Raw genomic sequence first — 25,919 nt, 5'->3', positions numbered from 1 at the left:
TCCACCATCCAGGTCATTAGCGCAGTCTGGGACTGTTTCTGCAGTCAGGTCAGCTGCAGGAGAACCCCACATCGCACAGCCCTCCCTGTTAACATGGAGCCTCTGGTGTCTCCTCCCTCTAGGCTTGGCTTTTGCTGTCAGAGCACACCTTAGATATCAGAGGTGGATAATGTCGCTCACTTCTGGGAGCTCAACTTTGAGAAGGAAAAGATCGTGTCGTGTCTCATACCCATTCTGCATCTAAATAGCCAAGGGATATGTTACTGGGGAACTGAAAGTTCATCCTGTTGTCACTTGGGGTTTTATCTCTTCCTCAAAAGAGCTTAATGCTCAGACTTTTTACTAACCATGTGGGTTCTATTTGTAAGCTCTCCTATTGTTTTTCGATATCAAGCATTGCCAGTTCTTATAAAACAAGTGCCAGAATACATGTTTAGAAAAAAAAAAAGTCTTGGAATCAGGCCATTTTGCAAGGATCTCACTTCTCATTCATAATGAAAGTAAGCTTCTAGCTTTGTTTTTTAAAATAGTGCTTCAAAAGCTAGAAGATAAAGATTGTTTGTCTCCTTTTGTGGCCCCAATTGCAAGTTTTGGATTTTGATGATAGTTAACATTCCCACAACATTGCACCTAGTGTGATGCTACTAAACAGTATGATTTCATGGACAAAGTGTGAAATGAGTTCTCTGCGGGATCTTATCGTATTTACATGACGAAAATGGCTGCATTTTAAGTAGCATGGTCGCTTTCTGGCTCCACATTTTGAGTACTGCTGGCCTGAAATAATAGCAGCTAATTATTTCTTCTGTTCTGGATTCCAAAGGGATGAACTTTGGCCTTTAGGAATATAAAATATAACCACTGATTTGTTTAAAAGCATTTGAGTTGTTATTACTGTTAGTAGAGTGAGGAGAGAGGCTGCCAAAAAGCTTCAATTTAAAACCACTTTTCAGCCAGTTTTTGGAATGTTGATTTAATCATGCAAGATTTACAGGCATCAAGGAGGAGGTGAGATTAAGGAAATCTCTCTTGGGAGGTTTCTCTTGGTTGAAAATTCAGGGAGGGACAGAGATCAGGCAGCGGCATCACAAGGCCCAGCCACAGGGAACCAGCAGGGAGGAAGTTTACCCTGATCACTTAACCCAGCAAGACTAATGAGAATAAGTAATAAAGCTTAACTGGATGGCATTGCATGTGTAGTTCCAGGTTAAATGAAACTCAGATTTTGAGTGCAGTGGGGGGAGCAGGGGGAGATTGTGGGTACGACACCTGGCTGGGCTTGGCGATGCCAGAGACACGTGTCAGGGGGCTCCTTGCAGCTAATCTGATGTTTCCTATACATGCAAAGCAGTCATTACAGAACACTTGAGAAACGGTGAACGGGAGACCTAAGGAATTAGAGAAGTATCTTCCTGTAGTAAAAATAGCGAAATCCACTTCAGAATTCATAGAACAGTATTTTAATAGCCTCTACATTTGGCATTAAAGTGATATTTTTACTGTAGTAGTGTGAACACTTGAAATCCCATATGTGAATCATACTTAATCTATAAAAAGCTTGAAGCTGATTATTCTGAGAATTCTTCTGTTTCTTTCCTTCCTACTAGAAAATACCATGTCACTTGTTTTCAACTTTTAAATAAGAAAATAAATTTTATTTTCAAGAGACTTTTTTTTTTTTTAATCAAGCTAAGGACATGCACAGACTTTTACAGTAAAGAATTTATATTTTTAACTTTAACAGTTTTAGGGAAAACTGGAGTAGCTGATTTCAGTCTGTTCAGAAGATGGAAGAGAATGCTTTTATTTCTGACTGTGTGAAGAGCCTAGGAAAACTCCTGTTTAAATTTTACACTCCCACTTCTTTATTTTTTGCACATGTTTTTGCCACTGAGGACTACACTTACCTTGTCCAGTGCTATTGTATGATCTTGGTATTTAATGTCATATTTCCTAATGTAGCCTCGAAAGTTTTGTGTGATTCTTACGGGGGCTGGGAATACTTATTAATGAACTAGGATAACTTAACCATACTATAAATTTTTTATACCAGCACATTGAAAGTCAAAATATCAGAGTTTTTATAATGGTTTATGAAATGGCAATAGTGAGGAATAAAAATAAAATTTTTAAAAAGGTACTTTACACATTAATACACTCTGCATTAATAAACCAGTGCTTTCTAAGTTCTCTGCTCACAATGCATTTGAACTTTCTGCAGTCCAATTCACAAGTTCTGCCTGCAGATGTGGGTGCCTTATAGTGGCCATCATGATTCCTATGGCATACATAGGCTGTCTCTGCATCTGTGCAAACTCTAAGAAGTTGAGAAATTTGAGTCCATGAATGTCTTGCGCAGTCTACAAAATATTTGTAAAATGTCTCCATAGTGAGAGAAGAGGAAAATAGGATGTGTGTTAATTTTCCTGGGACTACTTGTCTAAAGGATGGCTGAAATTTTTGGTTTAATTATTTTTTAACTATTGGTAGAAGGTGGAAGGAAGTTTCAGGGTTTTCATAAAATGAAAAAAATTATTGCCACGTAGAGTCACAATTTGAAAGTGGCTTTTACAGTTAATGAAATACGAAAATGTCAATCACCTTCTTCTTGCTGTCCTCCATCCCAAAAGGCCAATTTCCTAAGCTTGTACATGTTGTGGCTAAACAAGATTGTGGCAGTTATAGCAAGAGTACAGAAGTCACTTGCAGTAAAAATGAGACTTTTCAGTCAGTTTTGAAAACAACACGTGGGTCCTTGATGGATTTCATTATTCGTGAACTTCAAAGGAAGCTGAATGTGAGAGGCTGAGGGCATGGTCAGATGGCCCCAGCCACCAGCACTGGCCCTTGGAGCCCTGAGACACTTGTAGTCTTTGGGTTTCTCCTGAAAGGAAAACAGGAGTGGAAGGGTGAGATTTTATATTCCACCTCGATGTGGCACTTCTGCCTCAGCTGCCAGCAGACTGTCTGCATTTCTGAGCATCACACCTCCCCGGGTTGTTGGGGAGTAGGAGGTTGCTGAGAGTAAATCAATGACTAAAGAGTAAAGAATGGAAAGCAGACCACACCAAGGTGGTGTGGGCTTAATTTACCTGCATTAAAAAAAAAGGAAACACTTTTTATAGGATGTAGTGATCTGTAGTGCTTGTTGGGAACAGGAAACATTAGGGTAGCAGGGAAAGAATCACAGAATGTTAGGGATTGGAAGGGACCTCAAAAGATCATCTAGTTCAATCCCCCTGCCAGAGCAGGAACACTTAGATGAGGCTACACAGGAATGTGTCCAGGCAGGTTTTGAATGTCTCCAGAGAAGGAGACTCCGCAACCCCCCTGGGCAACCTCTTCCAGTGTTCTGATACCCTCACTGAGAAGTTTCTTCTCAAATTTAAGTGGAACCTCTTGTGTTCAAGTTTGAACCCATTACCCCTCGTCTTACCATTGGTTGTCACCGAGAAGAGCCTGGCTTCATCCTCCTGACACTCACTCTTTATATATCTGTAAACATTACTAAGGTCACCTCTCAGTCTCCGCCAAGCTAAAGAGACCCAGCTCCCTCAGCCTTTCCTCATAAGGAGATGCTCCACTCCCTTAATCATCTTCGTTGCCCTGTGCCGGACTCTCTCCAGCAGTTCCCTGTCCTTCTTGAACTGAGGGGCCCAGAACTGGACACAATATTCCAGATGTGGTCTCACCAGGGCAGAGTAGAGGGGAAGGAGAACCTCTCTCGATCTACTAACCACCCCCCTTCTAATACACCCCAGGATGCCATTGGCCTTCCTGGCCACAAGGGCACAGTGCTGGCTCATGGTCATCCTGCTGCCCACCAGGAGATGTCCACCAAAGATGGCAAAATCTACAAAATCTAGTGGGGTGAGATGGAAGCAAAAGACAGAAGACTAGAAATACGATATAAATCTGTAATGGTGAGGATAAGCTATAGAACAAGTTTCCTTGAGCTGTGATTGGGTTTTCAACTGAAAATCCCATCAGCCTTAATGTACTGTGCCACAAGTGAGGATGATAGCGTTATAAATCTTTCCCCCAGTTAGAAAAACTGCTCTTAAATAGTAACACATTTCTCATACAGGATAACCTCCTGTAAATGCACCCATGCTGCCTTTGCCTTTGTTTCACAGAACTTTACAATGTAGCATGCTGGGCAAGTGAGCCAAATGGACATATTTTATACTGGGGGCATGTGCACTGTGGGGCAGACCGTGCCAGCCCACAGAAACATTTCCTCAGCCCAAGTTGTCCTCCAAAGAGGAGAATCTGGCATAACCTCATGATTATGTTGGAAACCTTGTAATATCTCGGGCCCCAAATAGCTGAGGTTATGGTTATTTTTGACAAACAAAACCTTCTCATAGTGTCCCCTTAGCTCATGTCTTCCATAAGTATGAGCAGAGGCCTCTCATGAGACTTTTTCTTCAGATGACTTACTCATTTGTACCATATTGAAATGGAGTAGATATTTTAAAATACAAAGTCATGAGTATGTTTCTTTATTTTGTCCTTTTATGTTTTGCATTTCTTCAGTCTGCTCTTGCTCATCTTTAGCAGTTGCCATAGCTAGCACTGTTATTAGTGACAAAAAGTATATAGCCAGATCTTTGTCTCTGTTCCTTCTGGGCTTTATTCATGTCTGTCTCCTTCTTCCAAAGCAAATATAATGGTTGTAGTGGTTCCAGGCTGAGCAGGGGAGATTGTTGTCTGCACTTAGGCATGTAACTGTGCATTTCCAGTTTGGAATTCCTCCAAACACACACCTGCTAAGGGGTTGTTTTAAAAACCTTCAGCTTGAGCTGACCGTACTCTTGCTGTGTTTCATAGTTCAGAGAGAACTGTTTAAATCATGCTCACCAGCATTTTTTTCATCACCAGCAGATGTGCTGTTATGTTACCTATCGTACTGTTATGTAATCAGAACGGATAAATTCTTGCCCATTCCTATTTTCTCGTGTACTTTCTCATAGAAAACTTAAATTGAGTAAGTTATTTTTCCAGAGTTGTTGAACAGATATATCATATAATAAACACTGAACTTTGTGGCTACTCTGTAACCACAGTAAAATCTTTGATATATCAGATAAGAGCAAGGACACTATAAAAGGTAGTATGATCTCTGTGTATTTTGAAATTATTTTCCTTGAGTCTCTTTTCTAAAAGCAATCTTGTTTTCTGTGCTTCTTTTACACTAGTTATGAAAGATATGAAACAGACCAAAGATAAATTTATAGCCTAATTTCATGTTGTTGCACCAGGATAATTTCTCCAGAACCTGTCCACCTATATTTCTGTAATATAAAACATTGAGGAAGATGAACATAAATTCGAGTCACTGCAAATTACAAAAGCATCAGTGACAAGTCTAATGTTGTAAAGCCTCTTTGGAATATCCGGTTGTACTGATAGCAAGTCCTGATGTTATGCAGGAAAATTAGTGTGCTTATTGCCATCAGATACACAGCTTCTCTAAGAGGAATGTTTACTTTCCTCGGAAAAAAGCAAATCCTTGCAAAATTAGAAACTCAGTAAGCTTGTTTTTTTTACTGTTTTGTCTTGCAGTCTAACATTTCCATTCTGCACAGCAGATAGGGGCTTAGTAAAAATTGTCCAAAATGTTGATTTGTATAGTTCTATATCACATCTCAAATTCTGAGTCAAAACCTGCTAGTGCAAGAAGTTGTAGTTTTGATGTCAGTGATGCATGAAAGAGAAGTGTAATGCTTTATCATATACAAGACTGCAGAGGAGAAGAAAACTAAAAAAGACAACATAGTTACAAAAGAAATTAGTAGAGGACATAGCTAACTGAGCAGCCTGAGAAATCACTCAATAGGAGGGAGGTTGCTATCGTGGGATGAGAGCAGAGCTCAGTTGCATGATATTCAGTGTTTTTCAGACTGTAGAGGTTTTGTTATTTTCTTTGTTTAGTGATGAAAAGCACTTAAGCAAAATGAAGGAGGAGTGAGTCGTGAGTTGCTGGGCATGTATCCACTGCAGAGTGGCTCTGGGTCATGCCAGAGCTTGCCCAGGGGAGGAATGACCATGCGACTGGTCTGGAGAGCAGAAACTCCTCAGGACAAGTGTCCTTTGGCTGACCATGTTCTGAAGGAAGAGCACTCTTATCCAGCAGTTCCCAAGGGAGACTGTTTCTACGGGTAGCCCTCCCTCCAGCATTAGAGGGTGTTTCAGCCCATTCCCTGAGCCCCTTTGCAAAGCAGGATTCCCTTGCACACAACAGCCACCGATTGTGGTGACAATAAGGATTTCCTCAACAAGCTTCTCAATACCCTTTCTGTTGCCCTGGGCAGGACCCAGGGCCTAGTGCTCGGCGGCCCAGGGCACCAGCATCGCTTGCTCGCCTGGAGGCTGCCAGTGGAGCAGGCCAAGCCCTCCTGAGCACTTGATACTATTACCCAGATCAAGGGTATTTTTTTATACTAGTGATGTCTGAAATGCATCACCCACTTCCCAGCAGATTGCTATGGCAAAGCCAAGGTCAAGTGTCAGTGGTAGAGCTGCCGTGGGTACTCCCACCCACCCAACACCGGCCTTCCTCCTGCTCTTCTTCCTTGCCAAAGAGATGGGCTCATTCTGCTCAGCTGCCATCTTGCTCTAGCAGTACCCCTGCTACCCAACTGCTCCCAGAGTTGGGGCAGTCCTTGGGAAAGGACTCTCCTTTATTTCATTAGTCTTCTCTTTTTCCGGTTATGGATAACTTTGAGGAAGCGAAAAACTTTTTTTCCCCAATTGTGACCTAAAACCTTGGATGAGGTAACAAGAGTTAGCAAGTAGTCATGCACGTCCTAAGATCATTCTTTCAGTTCTAGCCGAAAGCCACAGAAATTGTGTTTTCATTCTCCTGAAAAAGAACACTTTTAACATTTCAAAATATTTTGAGAAGTGCCCATCTCCAATGCTGCTCTGGTGGTTTGTGCTGGTAGAGGAACTTGTGCTGCTGTAGGAAAAGGGAAATGGGTACCTGGGTGCTGATGAGGCTATGCTGGTTGTCCCTGTGTGCTGCTGCATCACTCCAAAGGACAGCAGGTCTCCCCAGAGCTCAAGAGTGTTGCCCTCAGCCCCATGGGATGGGACACTGAGGCAGGAGCAGGGCTCTGCCCTCCCGCATTGGGAAGGGGGCAGATGTGCAGGAGAAGAGAACCAGTGCCCAAATCAGGTATTGGTGCTGCAATCTTTTCAATGCAGGATTCTTTCTTCTGTGAAACAATAGCATCATACAGAACTATGGAAACTGCACCTCATCAAATACAATGACCGTCTCTGGAAGCATTCCAGGCCAGGCTGGACCGGGGCTCTGAACAACCTGATCTAGTTGAAGATGTCCCTGCTCATTGCAGGAGGTTGAACTAGATGAGCTTTGGATGTCCCTTCCAACCCAAACTAATCTATGATTCTGCGTGTGACAGAAACATTTTAGTGTTTAGGAGATGCTTGAGGATGAACTAGGAAGGAGGAGGCTAATGAGAAGCAATTCATTTGGGCACCAATGTCTTTTTACCTTTGTACAAAGAACATGGACGGTAAAAACCTTGTAGGGATTAGTGACAGTGTAGGAATAACTCCTTCCCAGTTATCTCCAGCACACCAAGAACTTGATTGGGATCTTCCCTTAAAAGCTGCTGGGCACACCACGTCCTCTGTCACCAAGAGGGCCTTTGACAGGTGCCTGGATTTCAGAGGAAGGCTGGGCAGCAGAGCTAAGGGCTCTTCGATGGCTGGGCATCATGTGGCTGGGAAACCCAGACATGTCATCCAAAGCATCCTCCGGGCTTCCTGACCAGCCTGACAAATGCCTTTTACCTTTTCTTTCACCAGACAGCTGCCTTGTGGTTTTCTGAATTAGTATTTAGCCAGGAGTTTGAACACATAGGGTGATATGACAGATTAGTTTGCTGGTTTTTCCCCCTCCTAAATTGTATATAGAAGTACTTTCTTGCAAGCTTGAAGAGATACTGTCCAATTAAAGAGATCATACTCACTGTAGCATGTTCAGAGATTTGAAATACTTTAAAGTTTGTTGTTTGTTGCTATCTTTGAAGTTGAAATACACTAGGGAACTTCTGACATTTTCAGCCTTTAAGAGGAGCCTTTAGCCTCATGAAATCCCTGTCCAGTTCTGATTTTCTCTTCTTACAGTGGCGACTGAATTGTTTGGCATATGATAGGCTTAGGATATATGTTTTATGAAAAATTTGGAGCACCTCTGAAAATAGCTCTTGCATGTTAGAAATATACAAGCAATTATAAGCAAAAAGCAGAGCAATGTTCTGCTTGCCAGAATACCTTACATAAAACCTTTCTGTGCAAGCTTTTTATGTAGACATAATTATTCTCATAAAAAATAAAATTCAGATTCACCAGATGAAGATGTATGCTTTCACTGTCTACCAGGTGTGAAACATTTTATCATTAATTCTTCATTTTATATTCCCAAGTAGGTAATGAATTCACTGCAGCAAAACAAGCAGCTCACTGCTGTATTGGTCTGGTGGGCTTCCAGGACACTGTAGACACCTGAGAAAGCAGCTGAATCATTGTTTTAAAGCAGAAAAAGCTATTTATGCCTTATTTTTATGGAAATCAATTTAATTAGAAGCAAGGTTTCTACAATCAGTTACTTTATATGCTAATTTTGTGCAGTGTATTTCAGTTTCATGATCTGAGCAAGGGGTTTGAGGTCTGAAAGTATTTGTATTCCTAAATATGGTCGTCCTTGAGCCTGGAAGAGACCTGACTAAATCAAAAATAGAGTTGGAGTAGAACCATATGACTTGCCTGGGAGCAGACAAGGCAAGTTGGATTAACAGATCAAACACGTGCTAACACATGAGGAGAGAGAAGAGGACCCCTTTGTTACATGTAGCACAGCCGGTGAGGGGGAGTTGTCAACATTTCACTTAATGGCCTCTCCAGATAAGTAATAACATAGTGTGCTTCTCCAGTGAGCTGCAGATTAGATTAAAATACCTAATAATAATAATTAATCTGCCCTTGCAGCTTTCCCTAACTGGGTGGGTTTTCACACTATTCTTATTAGATGTTTTAGCAAAAGCCACCGAAGAGCCTCAGCAGAACAGGGCACAAAGATGACGCTTTTTGCTCAGTCTGTTCATTTCACCTTAACCACATAGTCTGATACCAATAACTTAAAATGTTTATGTGTTCTGTCTGTTTTATTGAGTCATTCAGATGAGATCCTTGGCAAGGATGGAAAGCTGCTGCCATTGTCAGCAGCCGTGATGAGGGCACCATCTCAATTCTCTGCCCTTGGATGTAGGCAGGCAGTGGGGAGATGACAGTCTGGCCACGTGTTATGCAGTCACGCGAGTGATTTTGTCGGTGCATCGATATTTTTGTTGTCAGTATGGAAGGCACCATCAGAAAGAGAAATTATGTTATGTGATGATGTATCAAAGTGTCCTTTATCTCAAGTGCTTTCTACCGGTTGAAGTTAAAAACTTGTGTGAATTTAAATTTGACATGTCATAATTAATTCCATACATTCCTGTTTGCTTTTAAAGCCCAAGTGAGTTAATGTATAAAAGTTTCCAGAAATATGTTGCTAATAAAAGTGATATTGAGAATAGCTTGCTATAATAATAGGACCGATTCTCCTTAAATATTCCTTATTAAAAACTTTGGTGATACAAATGCAAAAACTTTGTGCGTTACCTTTTTTTTTTCCCCAGGGTTGAAGTCCAAGGCATTAGTCAGGAAACACAACTCCCGGTTTTGTGCTGTATTATAACTCATTCTTTCATGGGACAACAAACTGGAACTACAGTTCCTGCTACTTCATGGTCACGAAATAAAGATGTCTTTTCAAGTGGTTCAGTATAAACGATACAGGAGGTTTGGTAGACTAAATTGAGCTTTATATACCATAATAGTCATAGCCTGGCTAATTTTAGCTTATGACAGGACTAAGAATTGGATGGAAAGGAACCTCACCTTTAGATGTATGCCTCATCTGCTTGTCTTTTGAACATAATGTAGAGTTCTCCTGGGTGAGGCTTGTCCCATCAGCATACATAGCTTAATTTCAGTATAACCCAGCAATTAGAGTGCAAATATGCAGGAATTTAAAGTTTTCAGAATTCATAAATTGCCCCATGGGACACTGAAGTCCTGATTACATTTTGTGCCCTCTGAACATATATAAAATATGAGAAATCAGCCAATTTCTTTTTTTTTCTGACCGTTGTTATTCAACTGTGTGCTTTTTTCTCCCATCCAAAAGAACAAAGTGTGTTTTTCTTTTTATACAAATAACAATGGATGTTTTTCATGATTTACCCAACCTCACTGTTTATATCCCAAATTAGAGGGCCTCCTGTGTCTGCAAGCAAATCTATGGTATTAGTTTACAATGGTTATGAAACAAACTACTCTGGAAAAATAACTGCAGATTCCAGACAGAGCCACAACTCAAGCTGCTCCATCTTGGAGCTGTGATCTGTCACTCCAGTAAGACCCCAGTAATGAGCTAAAGGAAAGAGTTTTACAGATATTAAAGAGGGACCTGTACAGCACAAGAATAACCATGAGACATATATAATATGGAGGGACTTGATAAGTTAATGTGCTACATAAAAAAAAAAAAAATCCGTATACCAAAGAGGAGACAAAAATGGGGTCCTTATGGGTGGGTGGTGCTCCTTCCTCAGTTGTTTAGCTATAGATACAGGTATCATCCTTATTTGTCAAGCAAGCTGGAAGCTCATCAATTAATAAAAGATCCATCAACAAAGAGCAAATAATATAGGAGCTCTAGTGGCATTACCAAAGCTTTTTGTCAGCTAGAGAAACAATGTTAGTAAAGCAAATGCATGATCTTTATGTAAACTTTTTCCTTTACATAGTTGGGTAATGTCTTACTTCAGCAGAAGGTAGTGCAGAAAGAAGGGTTCCAAGTCCATGGCTGTTGTTATCAGAGGTGGCTTCCATGGAGCAGTAAGAGCATTCTGAGTGCAGGTGACCTCAGCACACACCGTGCGATGCGTTGGCACCAAGAGACAGAGCGGTGTCGGGCACAACATTTGCACGGCTAAGCAGGAGTCTGGGGAAAACCATCATGAGTTTATAGGCTTCTGGGGCTTCCCTGCACGTGAGGTGAGATCAGTACGATTCAGTGTATATGTGCACAGCTTAAGATAGGATGATTCAGAGAATAATGTTGTTCTGTGTACTAATAAGTATGTTAGTGGTATGGTGCTGGAGTGTATTAGACAACCTCAACTATGAATTTTCAGTTCTCCAGGTGGGTTTTGGTTTTGTTTTGTTTGTTTTTTGTTTGTTTGTTTGTTATGGTTTTGTTTGTTTTTGGTTTTTTGTAACTCTAGTGAGGTTCTTGCTTACTTGTTTGTTTGGGATGGGAGGTTACATAGTTTTTTAGTGTTGAATAGATAGAGGGTTATTTAGCAATAGCTATAGTATATGTAGTACATACTGGGAGAGCCAAGATACCTTTATGCATTTAGAAATACTGTGGTAAGTGGGAGGAAAAATGCCTGCTGATCAGAGCCCTGTAATTTCCTTGTGTCTTGTTTTCATGGAGTCAAGCACAGCACTTGCAGAGGAGCAGATACTGGAGGTTATATGTGCTCAGACACCACCATCTGTTGTCCCTGCACCTCTTCCTCATTGTGGTGCTTTCTCATATAACATTCGTGCTCTTGGTGTTCCTGTGTTTAGCCCAGTGAGGACGTGAAGGACACTAAAGCATATGCTGTGCTGATGGAAAAGCTGGAACTTGCTATTTATAGGTAGCGTGTTCCCGTATTGTCATTGTTTGATTTAGTGCCCTTTACTGCAGTAACTCAATCTCCAGAGGAGTACTGAGTGACTCCTGCTGCTTCATCCACATCTAACTCAGTCCTTACAGGATAACTTGTAGAGATGCTGCTTTGGAATATAGTGTCAGGGGGCTGCACTGGATGTGTCTTTGAAACCCTCTTTCTTCAGGCACTCTCATTGCCAGGCTCTTTACCAGCTCCTTTTCATCTTTGCATGGCATCTATCTGAGACCTGGGCAGTCCTGAAGACAGTAGGAGCTTCCCACCATTGACCAATGGACAGTTTGTAGATCTGCCAGCATTCCTTCTGAGGACTCTGTGTCAAATGGTGTCGAGCCGTTTCCCTAGCAAGGAGGAAGGTGTACCTGGCACTGGACTTCTAACAGAAGCAGCCAGATAGCACATGCAGTATTTACCTTTAGGGGAATATGCGTAACTAGACATACATCATTATTGGACTAGATAATAAGGAAGAGCATCTAGTTGAAGTTCTTCTGTATGTCTCATAGATACATAGACAGAAGTAGAAATATGTACACAAAATGGGATACAAATGAAGGAAACGTGGTTTAGAGGTGCACTTGGAAGTGCAAGGTTAATGGTTGGACTCGACGATCTTAAAGGTCTTTTCCAACCAAAATGATTCAATGATTCTATCAAAGGACAGAGATTCAGAAGGCGGTTACAGTTATACTGATTGTCACTATAGATGGAAAGTCTGAAATTTATAAAAACCTCAGTACTTATTTCAAAAGTAAGTTTCTTAACCTGCTATTATTCAACCTAACCCTTGTCTGAAAAGCAAATTTACCATAAATGTACCATTTAATAATAAGGCATCTTGTAGTGTGTTTAGGTAAAATATGTAATGTGAACACTCATAAGAAAGTGTATTCTCAAGTGACTGTGGTAAAATGCCCAGGAAGGCCTGCGGAGTTTCCATTTGCTCTTGCTTGGTGAGTTGATCCCAGTCCTGATGCATTCTGTCACCACCACTTTCAATGGGTAAATACCCCTCACTGCTACAGGTTTGCTCAGACATAAGATACCTCATATCTTATGTGGCCACATTAGCTGAAGAAATATGTGCAGATTTATAGCAGGCAGTTTTGTTTCTGTAACCTCTCTGGGGAAGTCATTTGCTGTAAAGCTCTTCTCATAACACAAGTGTAATTTGGTTGATAAATGCAGTAAGTTCACTTCATTATTTTCATAGGGTCGTATTCATTTTGTATATGAATGGCAGCTGGTTTATTTTTCAAAGTATTTGCAAGTCTCATGAGTTTTGTAAGTCAAAGTGTCAATAAGTATCCATCCAAAAGTACATTATTTGTTCTTTGTTATTTGTATTTGTTATCCTTTAAAAATATTTAAAAAAAACCCCAAACTTATCGAGAAAGGGAACCATGTGCTGGAGATTGTTTACTTATATTCTTTTGCTAATGCTAGTGATACAGAAAGAAAAATGTGGTTTTTATAACATGAAAAACCAAAAAGCAGAATTTCTAAACTCTTAATGTGTATCTACACTAATAGGAAATATTGTAATAAGAAATTACTCTCAGTAACAGTGGTATAGTAAATAAGAAAATCTATTTAGAATAGCTCCTCAAGTGTGCCTGTTAATTATATTCACTGTCAGATAAATAGGACAGTGTATGCTGCCACTTATCTTAAGAGGTCCTAATGAAAGGCTGTTCATGCACGTTATGACTGATCCAAACTGGTACAGTGAAGAATTACCAGTGTTTGGTGATAGGCCTATAATGGCCTTAGCAATATTACTAAGTAGGCTTTTCGAAAATGTGTCTTCTTAGCAGTTTCTTTCAGAAATAGTCACCTGTTGAGTTGGATTTTAGGCACATAATAAAGTCCTGTCCCGCCATCTGTTGAAGGAAACACAATTTTTCAGTAGACACAGAGGACACGTCCCAGCCAGCCTCAGGGTGTAAATATATAGAGCAGGGTATAGACATGCCCTAGGCAACACATTTGCCCTGCCTTCAATAACCCTCCTTTAATTCATAGCCACTTTGTTTCATGAAAAGGAAAATTTCTTTCCTCAAAGCCTCACCTCTGAAACCAAACATCCCGAATGTTTAGAGATAAAGTTATATGAGCAACATCCATGAGACAACAGGATCTCCTGAAGCTGCAGAAGTGATGCATGTGAGACAGAAGTATCCTCTTTCACTTAGCATGTTTTTCCAAACAAATCCAAGACTCTTATTTTAAATGCTGTGACTGTTTGTAGAATAAAACATGATGAAATGTGCAAACCATTCCCTTTTGCCATCTACCAAAGTCTCCCTTCCCTCAACCCACTGAATCCTGAAATGTGCTGGTTTGGCCTTTTGTTTCTCAGGGGTTTGGGGGTCGGAATTTTTTGGGGGAGGCGGACAGGGGAGGGTGTTTTGTTTCTTTTTTGTGTTTGGTTGTTGTTTTGGTTGTTTGGTTTGCTTTGGCGGTGTTTTTTTGGTTTTGTTTTTGTTTTGTGTTTTTTTGTTGTTGTTTTGGTTTTTGTGGGGTTTTTTGTTTGTTTAGTGGGGTTTTTTGTCACATTTTGGTTGTAGAATTAAGCATTCCTTATTTGAAACAATAAGTTATGTAAAAATTTATCTCAACTGTTATACTTAGGACATAGTTATATAAACTGTTTTCCTCTGTTCTTCCTCCTCTCCCAGTCGATGCACAGAGTCCCTGGGAAGCCTCAGCACTGGAGGAGAGGTTGAACAGGGTTTGAGTTCCATATAGCATTGCTCACTCTCTGCCTCTCTGGAAACTCATTTTCCAGTTGCTGCCGTGGGTGGAGTAAATGGCACCAATGTTTCCATCTGGGATTTTTTCCACCTTGTGCCTTCTGTCACTGAGACGTTTCTTTTCTGCTTTCCAGACCTTTTGTGATATAGTCGAGAGTAAAAAAGGCAATGCTTGATATTTCCTTTTTTTTTTTTTTTTTTCCAAAGGACAGGATGAAAAAGGAAATCTCTTTAACAAGGATAAACAAGTCTCACCAGTTAAATTGGATTTAATTTGTGCAACTTTCTATTCTGCACAGTTGAACTCTTTCCCAAAGTGTTTGTTTTTTAAGAACAAAATATCCCCCAGCTTTTCATATGTGGGATCTAAAACTATAATGGATTTCAAGATCCATGGAAATTTCCATATTTTATTACAAGTAAGCGCAGTAGACAATAGAACAGGGTACGTACTGAGAGCAGCTGGGCTTTTGAAGCTGCCCTCTGTGCAGTGACTGCATATCCACACAGAGCCCCTGAGTAAACAACTTAGCTGTATGCTGTTTATTCCACCTCTTCTCTCTTTTCTTTGCTAACTCAGGCCCACAAAGATCCTCAGGTTCTCAAGCCCTAGCTTTTGAATGTATGTAGTGTCAGTGTGGTTTCAAAATCACATGATTTCCCAGCTCCCTATCTTATCCTTTGCCCAACGTTGCCCAAAGCTGGATTGTCAGCTAGGACAAGGAAAAGAGCCAGAGTGTGTTGTGCCGCTTCTTTTTCTAGTTCATGCATGAGTTGCCAACAGGATATTTTTCTGTGTTTGTAGCACGTTTGGTGGATTTGGGGCACATTTTTTGCTTCCTTTGTCCTCATTCATGTGACCCTTTTCCAGTGCTTCCAAATGAGCTAATGTCTTCTAAACACGGAGGAGAGCAACCCAAGTTGGTTAGGCTGTGTATTGTTCTCTTGTTTTATTGTATTGTTTGGTTTGGTTTGGTTTTTTTTAATTGGTCTTTGTTCTGCTCTTTTTTTTAAGCATATCCACAAAGATACAATACATACCTTTCTGCCCTAAATACCTTTTCTGCATCAGGGATGGAGCAGTGTCTAACAGCAGAACAGTGCCATGTCTCTGTCCTCATGAGCATAGCTGCATGCAGATTAGAAAAGCTCTGTAGTGCTGCTACTGTATGCCAGATTTGCTATTTGCTCTTGTTTGCATGACAGTATTTCTGATATACTAATATGATATGGAAATAATGGCACATCACAGTTCTTTCACCATATTGTATCACTGCTTTATCGTATTAGGCTAATACACTGCGAGAGTTGATAGCACCTCTCCATGTCAAATGGGATCTACTTCTCTTGGCACTGAACCGATTGGACTCAAAGGTTGATAAACTTATCATTAGAGAATTGACACGACGGAGACTCAACTTCAGCCTCTTGCAAGCAACTTAATGGCCTCCGTTCAGAAAGTCAGTTCTTCTTGAATAACTGATGTTTGTAACAGAGAACAGACCTGTTAAAGCATAGACAACCACATGCCTGGATATGAGGCTTCCAGGAAGGTGTCAAAGGGCATGGCCAGTCTTTTGAAGAATGCACCCTTTCCACAATGGGACTAGGCACAAGGTCAGATCCAGTCTACACGGAGCACATTTGCAGAAAATACTGCCCCCCGCACGGGAGAACGGAAGGGGAAGAGGGTCTTGGCAGGGAAGGGCTTTGATGTCACTCAGTTTTGTTCTGCAGACCTCGAGGAATTAAAGAGGGATTCAGCCGTGGTAACTGTAAAATCCTGTTGCTTGTACTGAACTCCAGTGAACCCATTCAGGCCAACCAGACCTGTGTCATTTAAGCGTACTTCACATTAGTGAAGGAAGTCACCTTGCAGTGTCATGCTAAACTAAGTGTATTCTGTCAAGTGGAGGTATGTACAGACCTTTCAGAGACTTCCGTTTATCTAATGATTTGTAATGAATTACCAGAGGGTACACTGACACTGGTTTGGATAATGACGGAGAAGATGCCTCACGCTGAGATTTATTAGACTCTGCAGATAAACTCTTCAGTTCCTCTTTATCTTCTAGGACTTAAACATGTGAGTGATGCTGCCTGGCCAAGCAGGCACAAAGTATTCTCTGTATAACACCCAGACTCCAGGGGGCTGTTTTGGGGCCAGTATTTGTCTGGATGTCACTCAAAGTAGATTCAGATATTGTATTTATCATTATGTTCTGGGTCCCCTCTGGGTTGATGTTTGCCTCTCTCTCTGTGGTTAGAATGTGGATTTTCCTTAATATATTTGGCTAAGGGTGTATTGTAATAATGTTAATGCTAATTATTTGGTATTTCATACTATCTTACGGGGAGATACTTTTAAAAAAATGTATTTTGAAATGTTTTCTTTCTGTTTGCTCAATGTATGGTATTGCATTATGTTAATACCAATAAAATTATATATATATAGTTATATATATTTCCCTTTTATAAGAAGTAAATTATGCTTTTTTGCCTCACAAACAGGAAATGTGCAGTGAATAAAATTACATCATTCTGCCTTACAGCAGATGACAAAGCTTATAATAGTTTTAATATTCTTTTTTGAAAAATAAAAAGTGTAGTATGACATACACTAGTTGGAAATTCATCAAAATGCATGTTTTGTGTTTCTGCTCAATGGGACTGTCACAAATCAGCCTAAATATTTAGCAATGTTGTTTTGGCATCTTTAATTTTTTCCAATCAAAAACATACACTGTATTGCTATTATTAATTACAAAACTGTACTGTCACAAATTTTTTGCCTGTTGGCCAAATAGACAAACCCACTGAGTTTTTACGACTCTCTTGTCTGTAGGAATTGATTTTTAAATTTAATTTAGTGCTCTTTCCAACACTTGGCAAAGGCAGAATTTATTTTTTGTATAAGGTTGCCTTTGAAATACCTGCCTCTGCCAGGGCCGATCAATCACTGCTAAGTACACAAAGACTGTGCAACCTGAAGGATATGTCATTAAAGCCTTGTTGGAATGGCCTGCAACCCCAGACAGTCCTTTACATTCTGTCATTAAATTCCGTAATTAGTTAGAGGTGAAATGTCTTGGAAATGAATTAGAGAAGCAGAAGCAAAGATGTGACTCTAAAATGTCCTTTGGTTGCCATTTGGGGTTACGCTGATGGCTTGTTCTCTGCTTGTAGCCAAAGGCCAACATATATCTGTGCTAAAATGAATTAGATTGTCTTCAGCTTCCTCTCTTTCTTTTCCCCACCCTTTCTAACATACTGTATTGAGTATCTTTGTTTTGCAGAGGCATTCAGAAGGGCTGTAATTAGCAGTCCCCGGCATTTAATTGCATACACATTTGTTAAATATTTTTCTGTATGCCTTAAAATAAAGTATAGAAAATGGCAGTAAATGTTTCTTTAATGAAGGCACTTGATTTATTTATGAAGTCAGGATTTTTTGAAGGTGTCATTTTGGGCTTAATAAAGGAAATAAGCCAGCAAATTTTCAGTTTTGCCTTTGCGTAACCATCATCTGTAAGGGCTGATGTTCATTTCCTTTCTCTTGTTCCTTTTGTGTGCAAACACATTCTGCCCAATGGACGGGAAACAGACCTTTCTCCTGTGACGACTCTCGTGCCGGTTTTGAGAGCGAGCTTTACGTTGAGGTGCAGATGTGTTCACAAGTTCATTGTGACATCTGATGACATGAGTACTGTCTAGAAAAGCCGCATGGTGTTGCATTTCTCTTGTCACGGTAATAACTTTTGCTCTCAAAGGTACTTTGAACTCTGTGCGGTGCCTACAGACCGTGGTGGCGTGATGGGCATTCAGCAGCTGACAGGGAGTGCTTAAGATTTGCCAGTGTCGTTTCCCACTTAAATAACATGTAAATCAGGGTGCAGATTAATTAGTCTGGAATCTAGTCAGTGCAGCTATCATAACATGTGCAATTATAAATGCAATAATAAATCTGAATAAATAAGATATCTTCTGGGACAATGTTTTCAGAAGTATTTCAGGCCCCTTTCCTAAATGCCCCAGGAGGTGCTTCCCCAAGAGACTGCAGTGCACTACAGAGGTAACTGAGCCAGCTATTAAAATAATCTGCCCCCCGCCCACACTAATTTGCCATGTTTCTTTCATGTTGAAAGTAGGATTGCAATTCCTAAGTGATGCAAGTGCTTTCAAAAATTTCACTCTCAGTGTTACATTTTCATATAAATAAGCAAACTTGGGATGTAGCCTGAAGTTTATTTTCTTGGTGGATGTTGTTCACCAGTAACACCCACTCCTTCCCTTCAGGCTTGCTTTCATGTATCAAGCCCTTAAACCTTGACAGGCATGGCTATTGCACAAGAGTGACTGTGGCTTGATTCTGACTGGTGAGTAATGTCGCTGAGTCCATATCATTTGTCACTTAACCTTGCACAAATTCATGTGCTCTAGCAGCTTAGATTTGTGGGAAAAAAAAAAAAAAAAAATAAATAAACCTGAAGGAATAATTGCTTCCATATATTGCTTGTGAGATGTATCTGTAGGGGCTTCCTCATCCGGTTTAAAAATCACAACATCCCCACATATATAGCAGTTTACCCAGTTTGCTTCAGCTCCCAGCATACCTCATGAGTACGACAAGTTTCTCATTGTTTCTGAACCACGGGACTGAGGGGAAGCATACTATCAAAATGTAATTGTTCTGTTTATTTCACTTCAACATTGGTAGCTTGTGGTAGAATTGAACAGCACTTACGCTGATATGTGGCACAGAAAAATGTCAGGATATCTTATTTCATCATGTTAATATTCTCCCAAAGAGTCACTAAAATCTGTTCAGCAGATGAAGGTTAAACTGATGCCTTCATAGGCAACTTTTAATGAGTAGCGTACCGTGTCCAAATAGCAAAGGATGCAATTAGAACACTGCTGCCAAAAAGTTCTGCCACTGATCAGAGTTCCCTGTTACTTTGGGAAGCTTTGGAGTTATTTCATCTTCAATCTTACGCCATCTCTGAAATCACAGCCCACTAATGTAACCTCATGAAACAGCAGGGCTGGGAGCAAGTGAGGAGTTTCTCCCGATGCCCATTTGAGGTGTCTAAGAGCTGTCCAGAGGCAACACGAGCAGAGTGAGCTAATTATTCCCTCTGTCTGTGTTTTCCCTTCTCACTAACATATTAACTCATTTGCTGGCACCTGTACTTCATTGCTAAGTGGATGTTGAAAATGCCAAAATGTTACTGTCAGCGCAACAATGCAGGTCTGCAGGGAGAAACCTCAAGGACTGATTTTTTTCTAATGTTGAGTTTAGCGTTGGCTGGTTTTAATAAGCGATTCCAGTTGTGTGGGAAGCTGAAGAGACGTGACTGACGTGGGTGTGAGACTTCTAGTAAGACCAGCTCAAGTGTCCTGTGGAGGTTGAACACGCTTCAGCCTACCAGCTCACCAGCTGCGCTCTGCAGGGCAGTGGTGGCTTGCAAGGCTGTGACAAAGTGTAGGCAGCTGGTCATTCAAATTACACCAGAAAGGTGACCTCAGAAGAAAATAAATTTGCAGGGATCTACTGATCCAAAAAGAAAACCTCTAGTGCTATAAGTATTTCATATAAAGAATTAGACCTTTGGTGCCACAGCAAAGGTTTAGCATCGTTCAGGCCTTACAAAGGCTAGGGTCAGATGTTTTAAAAGCAGTCATGGTACCTCACTGCTACTGATTGAACTTGGTTGTAGTGGAGAATGCCTAAAATATCTTCAGAAATCTGTCCTATGGGAGATGAGTTTTCCATGTGGCTGCACAGTTCGCTTTATTTCAAGAAACCAATTTGTGCTCATGCACATGAGAGGAGAGTCAGCCCCATACCATTGAGTGGAAAACTTCAGCATATTGAAGAGCTCTGTTTTGTTGGTGCTTTCAGTGAACACCATCTCTAGGGAATATCTTTTTTGCCAGCAGATTTACATAACAGGAGAGAATAGTAACCATGTACCACTATCCCAATAACTCAGAAATACTTCCTCTTTAGAGGAAAGAATAGTATGAAATGCAAACTTAATACTCGTTCTCTGATCCTCCAGCCACTAATGTTTCACTAAACATTAGTGTCAAAGCTTGTTCTTATACACTGCTCCTCACTTCCTTGACTGAAGACTTTGGGGGAAATCCTGCACTTTCCGATACACGGGGTCAGAAAGGATGGAGGATTACACAAATCAAAAAGGGCAGGCTAAGGGAGAGAAAAACAGAAGACCTGCAAAGGCACTGCACAAGAATCCCTCAGCTTTTCTCAAGCTTCCCTTAAACTTTTCTTCATTCATGGAACTCTCATTAATATATATGTGTGTATATTTATATGCATACGTATATATAGAGAGATGCATAGGCATGCTCGCACACCCAGTCAGACCTTGAGTTTGCCATAACATGGAGTAAGAAATGACACAGGTTTCTGTTTGTGTCTATTTGACAGGGAAATCTGCTCCTTATTACCCGGAGCTTCCACATAGACCTGTTATTGCACCTCCTGCCTGCTGTGTCGTGCCAGGCTTAAACACTGTGTTGCTTCCTCCTTTTCTCAGTAATCAGAGATGTGTTTTCTGTAGCCTTCTCCTGCCAGGAGCTGATTTTCCATTTCACCATGGCTCGTACCTGTGCAGAGATGACCTCATACACAGCACACAGCTGTGCAGACACTGTCTCCTTGTAAAACTATCTTCCTTTGGTTTCACCATTTTGTTCCTTTGAGTTTATAGTCTGGAGAGAAAGGAAATAGCTAGCTTAGCCTGCCTGCCATCCACCCAAATAGTGTAAAAAATGACTGTAATTCCTGTTTCTTTGCATCATAAGCATTTGGACATGCCTCCCTCTTGTGCAGTTTGTGCAGTTTGTTAACCTGAACAGCAGCAAAGTTGGATTTAAGCCTCACACTGAGAAACCAACAACTACTTTGGAGGATTTCTTTTCTCTCCTCTCCTCCAGCACAGCTAAACCTCACATCCACTCTCCTTCCATCCTTTTCCTTTCCCACCTTAAATACAGGGAGATCCCTCCTGTCTTTCTCTGAACTGTTTGCCCCAAGCCCAGCCAGGCTGTGGTACATGCCCTGCCTGCTCATGGGCACGCTTGGGCCGACAGATAGACAGGGCTGGGGCTCAGGAGCTTGCCGAGGGAGACCTCCCCTCCTCAAGGGATCAGCAGGTGTCCATCTCCTCTCCACTCCCTACCAGTGAAACCACTGCAGGACCAGGCAGGTGTTGATAGACTTGTTCATTAGACACAGCGCAGCCTATGTGCTGTGGTGTAGGAAGATCACAAAACACTTTGTCAGTCCTGGGATTATATCACCGATTAGTTAGGAGACAAGCTTTTCTGTTCCCAAAATAGATGCATCAGGGTCAAGAAAGCAAAGCAAAAAAAAAAAAAATACACACCCAGAGATTTGTGCATCAGGGCCTGTTTCATCCACCTTGAGACTTTTTCCCAGAGGCCAGGGATGCTCTCTGTTTTGCTGGAGCATTTACTGACACTCACAGAAAGTCTCTGGGAGGCTTCAGGTAGGTGCCTCTCCTGTGTGAATGGTGAAGCAGGATAGTGTAACTCTCAAATTGGAAGCAAATCTTTGGAATTTGTAGGGGGAGAATAACATATGGCAGCTGTTTCATAATGTAATTAGTGATGTATTCTAACAAAATTGCTTCCTTAAGATCCTGAGAAAGCTGAGCTGAGCTAATTCCTCTGCCAGAGAAAGCAAGCTTACTAAAAGGAGGGGCACTTACATTTCAGTGGAGCTGGGGGATTTCAGTCTGACTCTTTGTGCCTTGTTCACTGCCTGTCACAGACTTTGCAACAGCTCAGCTTACTCAGGATTCGCAGAGGGTGGTTATTTTGTTCAAATGCAGGGCAAGTAGAGGAGTGGGCGTGCATGGGAGGAGTTGCAGGGCGAAGGAAAGCACATCGCTAAGCTGTAAAGGTAGCAAGCAGCAAAGAAGATAGCAGAAAAATGAAGAATGCCATCAGGGCAGCAGCGGTGTCTATCAGTCAGGATGAGGAGCCTGAAGGTGACAGCATGAGCCTGGGTGGCATTAGGAGGCACTAGCAAAGCACAAAGGGGTCTCAAAGGAGAGCTTCAACCCTTGAAAAATCTGACCTTGTCAGCACAGAGAGTGGCAAAATTTATTATTAACTGTGTTATACTATCCTTGCATGGGCAGTTATGTCCACTTACAGTCCCCAGTGCAATCACTGGTTCCTCTGGTATCTCACTGAAGGAGGAAAACCATGCAAGCTTCCAGTGGCTGGAGCTCTTACAGGCAAAGTGAGTCACGGAAGTGTAGGGACCTCCACTGAAAATTGGTAGGGATTATTCCATATATTTAGAGCAGATTTATGAGGAATGTGTGCCTAGATCCAGAGAGTGAGCTGGGTAGCAACAATGACCATTCGCATGTCCCTAATTCAGTATTATGTTCCTGAATCATCAGTTTACATGGACCGATCGTCTCTTGATCAATGTAAATACCAATGTTAACTGTTTCTCTCTGGTCACTTTTCACTCAAGTGCCTCATATTCCTATTTATTGCTCTTAGAATCTTGGTTTATAAGAGGGAAACAATGGAAATATGGATACCCCAATGGAGCTCAGAGGTGGTTACGCTTAGTACATTGTGGAGCTGAGGGCAGGATCTTTTCAACAACAAATGACAGCACAGTCTAAGAAATCCCACCAGTTTTGCCTGAATGCCAACAACCCAAACCATTCCTGACCTCTTTGAGTTTCACCCACCCAGCCACAACTTCCATCTTCCTCTCCTGAGAAAATGTAAAAGTAGGTACAAATATTTATGGCATTTTAAGATGTGAGGGCAGAGTACAAAAAGTTCAGAAAATCTTCCTTGTGGAAAACAGAACAATGAAAAGTAATAACATACCATTTACTAGACTGATTTATTTTTTATTTCCTGAATTTGATGCAAATGGCTTTGAATTCACTTGAAGACACAGCGGAAGCTTCATTGTTACCAGCATATTCTTGTATTTGGAAGATGTGGTTCTGAATTTAGATGCTGTGTGCTGCACAGTTTACACAGCTTTATTTCTGCTCCAGAATTACAGAGTTGTTCAGGTTTGGGTGGCGTGGAGGACAAAATTAGTGCTTCAGAGAAGAGACCCTGCTTTTTAGCAGAATGTGGAATACCAGTGTATTCAGAGAAAGATGATGGCTGGGGAGATGAAACCCATGACTCAACAGCCAAGTGAGGGTGAAAAACAACCTGCTGCATTGGCTGCTCTTCTCAGGTCACCTGCAAAACCCCATTAGGCTGCATTTTCCACCTAAATAAGACGTTACCTGCGGCCTTATTCTTCCTTAAGGAGACAGCCCTGCTGTAATAGCATCACTCCCATACAAATCCACCAATTTAAAAAAAAAAAAAAAAAAAGAAAATATGTTTTAATCTCAGCTGTGTATTTAATCAAGTGCCTCAGATGCTTTATGGTGTTAAGGGTTTCACCAACACCTACAGGAAATCAATCAAAGCCTTTAGCAGAAGGGTGAGGGAGGGGATATTCGTGTATAATCTCATTCCCGCCTACTGAGAACCATTGAGAGCAGCAGTACCACCACCTTCAGTGTTTCTCTGGAAATATTAAGGGCACGGGATATGTTAGCGTGACGCCTGCCGCCCTCTCCCCACCGTGGGTGGAACAAGGCAGCATCTTGCCCTGTTTGAGCTTCCCCAGCTCCAGCAGCTGTGACACATTTAAGAGAAGGAACCTGCTGGTTTTCCACCCTTCTCTTTCCTTTATAGCAAATTACATCCCCTGTTCTACATGCAGCTCATAGCTATAACACCGAGGCTGTGACAGAGCCTGGAGGAGGCAGCCTCAGTTGGGTAGAGGTGATGTGCCGGTGAACTTCAAAGAGCTGCTCTCAGTGCTTTGCTGCCTAACCCTGCCTGCATCATGCCCCTGTAGTCCTGCGCCTCTTCCTATGCAGCCTCAGAGCCGTCCCTATTTGAGGTGAGGTTAGGAATCCCCTGTCCGCAGTCTCTCTGAGGCCCACACTGGGCAGTGGCAGCCTGCCCAAGGAGGTGAACCCTGAGGAGCACCAGCCATGTGGACCTACAGGCCAGTGGCATGGGGAGGGAGGGTATGGCAAAGCCCCCCAGCTTCATGGTTGAACCCACATGGGCCATGCTGCCTTCCAGGCACTTGTCATTTAGGATCGAACCTCAGGGTTGAATCCAAAATTGTCCTTCTCTATGGTGAGAACTTTTTGTTTTTCAGGAAGCCATGTATTTTCAGTGGCAAGCCTGGACATGATGGCCAGCTGCTGGTCCAGGCTCTAGGTCACCCTAGCAAAGTGTGGCCAGCAGGTCTAGAGAAGTGACTGTTTCACTGTTCTCAGCACTGGTGAGGCCCCACCTCAAATACTGTGTTAAGCCCCTCACTACAAGAAAGACACTGAAGTGCTGGAGAGAGTTCAGAGAAGGGCAAAGAAGCTGGTGAGGGGTCTGGAGCACAAGTCTGATGAGGATCAGCTGAGGGAACTGGGGCTGTTCAGCCTGGAGGCTGAGGGGAGACCTTATCGCTGTCTACAACTACATGAAAGGAGGCTGTGTCAGTGAGTGTCAGTGTCTTCTCCCAGGTAGGAAGCAATAGGACAAAAGGCCTCAAGTTGTGCCAGTGGATGTTTAGATTAGATATTAGGAAAAATTTATTCCCAGAAAGGGTTGTCAGGCATTGGAACAGGCTGCCCAGGCAAGAGGTGGAGTCACCATCCCTGGAAGGGTTTAAAATATGTACAGATGAGGTTCTTAGGGACATGGTTTACTGCCAGTGTTAGCTTATGGTTGGACTTGATAATCTTGAGGGTCTTTTCCAACCGAAATGATTCTATGATTCTGTGAAAGCAAAATTCAGATGACACAGAGTCAAAGCACTGGTTTGCTTCTTCAGCAGACTGTCCCTGTACTAATCCCATGAGGGTACAACATGGCAATGCTGCTGGGGAAAAGAGACCTGAAGAGAGATCTTTTTTACCTTGTATAGCAAGGGATAAGAGAATGAGAGAAACAGATGTAAAATACTTCCTTGCAGATTGAGGTGTTGTTTTTTTTTTTTTCCCTTTGCTCTTTAGCAAATCACTTTCATTCCCCATCTGTCAGACTAGTGGACTTTGGTGTTCAGAGATATGAACTGATAGAGAGATCCCAAACATTCACTCTTGTTGCTGCATGGACCTTTTCAGAAAGCATAAAATTCAAGACTGCAGGGAAATTTAACAAAGCTTTAAGTATTCAGCTACTGAATGCTTTGCCCTTAAACACATTAGATGTTTTAGTAAGAAAG

At 41.6% G+C, this 25,919-nt stretch overlaps 1 protein-coding gene across 6 annotated transcripts in view; it reads left to right on the top strand.

Moving 5' to 3' along the window:
* CNKSR2 (connector enhancer of kinase suppressor of Ras 2) overlaps positions 1 to 25,919 on the top strand; it is a 218,212-nt gene that overhangs the window by 184,613 nt on the left and 7,680 nt on the right. The window contains exon 21 of one of the 6 annotated variants that reach the window (XM_065071362.1): positions 15,872 to 19,064. The exons of the other annotated variants lie outside the window; for them this stretch is intronic. Coding sequence (XP_064927434.1) covers positions 15,872 to 15,876 — 5 coding nt within the window. The 3' untranslated portion in view covers positions 15,877 to 19,064. Of the gene's footprint in view, positions 1 to 15,871; positions 19,065 to 25,919 lie in introns of those variants that run through there. 6 annotated transcript variants of the gene reach the window in all.

The sequence above is a fragment of the Columba livia genome, chromosome 1 (genome assembly GCF_036013475.1).
Source record: "Columba livia isolate bColLiv1 breed racing homer chromosome 1, bColLiv1.pat.W.v2, whole genome shotgun sequence".
Lineage (NCBI taxonomy): Eukaryota > Metazoa > Chordata > Aves > Columbiformes > Columbidae > Columba > Columba livia.
The sequence above is the reverse complement of the archived record's forward strand: the minus strand, read 5'-3'. Positions and strand labels throughout refer to the sequence as shown.